The 5,271-nt window shown below is 36.4% G+C and overlaps 1 protein-coding gene across 2 annotated transcripts in view; it reads right to left on the bottom strand.

The window, feature by feature from the left end:
* The window catches only part of LOC106516082 (testis-expressed sequence 264 protein), a 59,664-nt gene that overhangs the window by 13,594 nt on the left and 40,799 nt on the right, over window positions 1–5,271 (bottom strand). For both annotated transcript variants that reach the window (XM_014006267.1, XM_014006268.1), the window contains one exon: window positions 1,795–1,960. In XM_014006267.1, coding sequence (XP_013861721.1) covers window positions 1,795–1,960 — 166 coding nt within the window. The remainder of the gene's footprint in view (window positions 1–1,794; window positions 1,961–5,271) is intronic.

Genomic DNA, 5,271 nt, shown 5'->3' on the forward strand with positions numbered 1-5,271 from the left:
GAAGAACCTCAGCTTAGCCTGTTAGCTTTAGCGCTGATGCTATATTGCCTTATATGTATTAGCTCGACGCTAGCGCAACAAACTAACAAGCTAAACTGAGGTCCTGAATTAATTTCAATAATTGTACTTAACTTGTAATTTCAATAAATTACAAGTTAAGAAGGGCATGGAAATTTATTTTTTTTTGTATTGAAAAAATATCAAACCGTGACACTAAAGTATCAAACCAAACTGAACTGAATTGTGAATTTTCTGTATCGTTGCACCCCTAACATGTATATCTCCTTATATACCCAGTGACGGGCTTTCTTAATGTTTCATATGAATGACTGAAGCAATGCCTGCCCATTTATTCCTCAGAACAGGACTGATTTATTTAACAGTGTTTTTGTCCAAACTGGATTTTCCTCAGTTCTGTTTTGACAGTAGCTAACTCACTCATAAAAAACTCCCTTATTAAGCTACTCTAACAAGTACCAGGTGGTGTGAAGTGCCAGTCAAATTACAAGCATACAAAATCCATGACACACACAAAAAACATCATAAACTCACAAAAATCTATAAATGTGCACAAGTACAATTTTCAACCATATACAGTATCATCATCAACATGGTACAACAACAGAGAAAAAACACTGCAAGTCCACAATGGACCTGTATGACAAATCCCAATATCAGGGAATGCCATAATAAAAGTCTATGATATGGAAAAACCTACACACAGTTTTTACATATACAGTTTACCCCAAAAAAGCCACCAATGGCATCAATGAGGTTTCATCCAATAAAGATGAAACAAACTTCATCAAGATCCTTTATGTCTCATGTGGATATATTTCAATCAAGTAGAAAAGTCTTTAATAGACTGTGCACCTCTTGCAATGAAAGCCACATTTCCATATGGTGTCCTTATATCTGCAGGCTGCCTCTTGGTGAGTGGCAGCACAGCTCGAGCAGAAGCTGTTGTCTTTGGGCTTTTCATTAACACCTAAAAAGGTGTCAGTAACAGTTTGCTTCTGTGGAGCCGCCTATAAACAAAACCGCAGCCGAGACAAGGTCCAAATCCCCTTGATCTCAGCCGTTAAACATCAGCTACCTTTACTGAACACAGACACTAAAGAACTTTAACATCTTTTATAGGACCATCAGAAAATAACTTCTCTTGTCAGTTAGATTTTTTATAAAACTTTCAAATCCATTTTTTTCCCTTTCTGAAATATTTCCTAATGGCAATTAAAATGATTGATGAGGACGATCAGTATTTTTTAAATTAACAGTGAACCAAAAAACTGGAACTAATGAGAGGACCTAACTTGGCAACTCCCCTCAGCTCCATGGAGCTTTTTAGTATCCGTCAGCTCACTGTTTTGCATTTACAGTCTTTTCTACTTTGTTTCACTTTTACTGCCGGAACGCTGGAAGCTAGAAAACACTGTGGAGCATACAGCCGCTTAACAGCAAGATATTTCCCTCAGGAGTTGGTAGAGACAAAAACAGGCTGGATATAGTGAAAGCTAGGACAGCTGGGGCATTAGGGTGGCCAGAGAGCTGCATTGGAACTGGATGCTTTAAAAGTAGGTTGAACTGTAGCTTTTATTAAAAAGAACTGTCTGTAAAGTCTGAGCTTTTCATATTGTCATCATTAAATTCTATTGTTAGGGATGCTGAATTGAATAATTTTTCCCTCTCTTTTCCAGATATGCAAATAATAATAAAAATAATAATAATAATAATAACAATAATAATAATAATAATAAAGTTTGAAAATGCACCACAGCATAAAGGCTCACGTACCTGAGACGTCTGTATCACTGTGAGATTCCTCTTGTTCTGACAGCCTCCTTTCTACCTGCCGAACTTCAGGCACATAAAAATCAACCTGCCGAGCCAAGGGGACGAYGAACTGGATCTGACCGTCTTTGTAGATTTCAAGGAATGGATGTGCACAGAGCCTCCGTTCCTAAGGGAGAAGTCAGTGAGCACTACTTAATGATTTAAAAGAAACCTTACATGAAGACCCAAATAGTGTGGAAAAACACTAATTTGCAGATTTAAATGCCAWACTATTTACTTGATGGGTAAAMTGATTTACAGATGAATAAATAAAAAGATAGCTGCGCTGCTTTATATAATCGCTAGTTTTTAGTTTAGCAGAAATAATTCTGCTTTTTGGGGTAATGTTGGGGCGGCACGATATAGCACAAATTTATCATCAACAAGATAACAGAATGTGCAACAGACATATCACAAAAAACTGCATAAACTGCAATAAAAGGTTGGCTCAAATGTTTGCATTCATGTGTTTTGTCAGCATCAGTCTGATAAATAAAGTGGACCCGAGTTCCCACTTCAAATCATAACCACTTGGTCRGTGGAGAAAAATGTTGGACAAATGCAATGAGCGAATTTGGAGTTGGATTTATTCTTTAACCTGTTCTCAGTTTTTAGAAAATCAGAGAATGTTTTATGGGGGCGATGTTTTAAAGTCATTAAGAAACGGTGCTGCATGCAGTTTGTTGTTTCAYTGCTAATACAGCAGCTGTGTCWAGTTGCACTTTTTAAGCCCTAGTTTAAGTCACACCCACTATCATGCATTTATATTTATGTATACATATTTATTTTTTTGAAGTTTGCTACACGGTGGTATTTTGTAAACTTCTTTATCAAACTACTGCTTTCAAAGACCATATAGCATTTTTTATTACTAGCTGATGTAARCATATGGTTTAAATATTCATTAATGTTCTCATAATAAATAAACTATACACAATTACGTTCATAATCACTTGCTGGGGCAAAAGGTTATTTTAATTTAAGAGCAACACTGAGGAGTTCCAGGTGAAAAATAAACAGTGCCTTCAAGGCAGAGCCTGACTTTGTTGGCCAATGATATATAGGTGAGTAAACAATCGATTATTAACAGAAATGAGCTAACAGCAGCAGATGATTTTGTAGGTTTACAGCCAAAGCAATTCTTTTAAAAAGACATCCATCCATCTGTTCASTGAYTTCCACTTATCTGTGGTCAGRTCACAGAAGCAACAAGTCCAGCAGTGAAATAGACGTCCTTTCCTCTAGTGACRCATTTCAAATTCTCCTGAGGGATTCAAAGGTGTTCCCAGGCTAGTGAGGACACAATCCCTCAGTGAGTTCAGGGTCGGCCCTGGGGTTTCCTCCCAGTAGGATGTGCTCTGAAAATCTCCAGAARAAGGTGCCTAGGAGGCATTCTAATCAGATACCTGAACCACTTCAGCTAACTTYTTATTATGTTTAGCAGCAGCTCTTCTCTGAGCTCCCCCAAGATGATGAAGCTCTTACTTTAGCTCCAAGGCTGAGCCAGGCTACCCTTGTATTTGAGCCACTTGTATTTGAGATTTCATTCTTTCACTCATAATTCATACCTCATGACCATACATAGATGACCAAATAAATCAAAAGTTTTGCCTTTTAAATCATCTCCTTCTTTGCCATGACAACTGAAGCAATGCCCTTGTTGCTAAGGATGGGGCTTGATCTGTCGATTCATCTAAAAGTCCATCTTGTCACCACTAAACAAGACACCTAGATACTCCTCCACTTGAGGCAAAGACTGACCACCGAATCGAAGGGAGTGTTGATTGATCAGCGTCTACACATTAGTTGAAAATGTAGAGGAGTGGACTGGATGAGAGTCGGCTCTCAATCAAGCAGCAATCAAGAAAAACAATCAAGCATAGCTGATCTRAAGCTTTAAAAGTAAACTTATTAAACTTTGTGCATCTTGTCAGAATAAAGTTCTGCTCAGTCCTGACTGTAACATTCTCCCTCAGGTTTTAATGTCATGAGACACATTTATATTCCTTGATGCAAGTTTAAGTGACATTAAATTTCAGATCTCTTGCACTTCATGATCAGAATTCATCATGTCAAGTCAGCACTGCAGTATAAAGTCAAATACACATGTAATCTCTTCAGCATGCCCCGGGTCAACCCCGGGTCCTCCTGCTGGTGGGAAAAACTAAAAACCACTTTAGCTTGAAGGAAAACAAGCACCTCCTGGAGGACACACAATCTACAAGATATAGATACTGGTTAAATAAACTTCTATGCCACCTAGAATTTACTCAAAATATAAAGAGCTTTTCTAATGTTCCACAACCAAAACATAAAACTGTATTGTTGCTTGTGAATTTCAGACTTCACCATCATCAATACCAATGAAAAAAGAGAATTCCTCCTCTAGGTTAGCAGAACTTCACTGCTATAAACAGTGTTGGCAAAATAATGCTTTCCCAGCTGAGATTCCAAAAATCACCTGAAAAGTCATGTTCCATAACTGCACTAAAAAAGCCTGAATTAATTTTAATTTACTTTTTTTCATAGAGAGCAAGGGTGTCAAACACATTTTCACTAAGGGCCACATGAGCGTTACAGTGGGCCAATTGTAAAGAATGGACATGGACATTACATTTGTGAAAGAAATAATGAGTTATATTATTGAGCCTTTTACATACATATGCAATTTATCATTTTCAACAGGAATATTTCCTGATGGTATGAAAATTGCTAAAGTAATTCCACTCTATAAAAATGGTGAAAAATCAAAGTTTGCCAACTATAGACCAATATCATTGTTACCCCAATTCTCAAAAATTTTAGAAAAATTGTTTGTAACTAGACTGGACCGATACCTCGATAAACAAAACATTTTGAGTAACAATCATTATGGTTTTAGAGCTAAACATTCAACATCACTGGCACTCATGGATTTTATWGAACAAATAACTACAGCTATTGATCAAAAACAATATTGTATTAGTATTTTTGTTGATCTAAAGAAAGCCTTTGACAGCATTCTTCTCGAAAAATTGAACAAATGTGGCCTGAGAGGTCTAGTTTTACAATGGGTATCCAGCTATTTGACAAATAGGAAACAATTTGTGCAAATGGATGAAATAAGGTCTAAATTTGATAACATTACCTGTGGGGTCCCACAAGGTTCTGTGCTTGGACAAAGTTGTTTCTTTTATACATAAATGATTTGGTTAATGTGTCGGGATTGTTTAAATGTGTTTTGTTTGCAGATGATACCACATTTTTTTGTTTGGGAAAAATTTTTAGAATGAATGCTAGAAATAATACAAACAGAATTTGTAAAAATACAGACTTGGTTTGGGCTTAACAAACTGTCTTTAAATTTGAAAAAAAAAATATGATAGTTAGTAATAAAAGAATAATAGTTTATGCTACATTTAAAACTGATGGAAATGATATTTGTAGAGTGAGTGAGGT

The sequence above is a fragment of the Austrofundulus limnaeus genome, unplaced genomic scaffold (genome assembly GCF_001266775.1).
Source record: "Austrofundulus limnaeus strain Quisiro unplaced genomic scaffold, Austrofundulus_limnaeus-1.0 Scaffold35, whole genome shotgun sequence".
NCBI classification, from domain to species: Eukaryota; Metazoa; Chordata; class Actinopteri; order Cyprinodontiformes; family Rivulidae; genus Austrofundulus; species Austrofundulus limnaeus.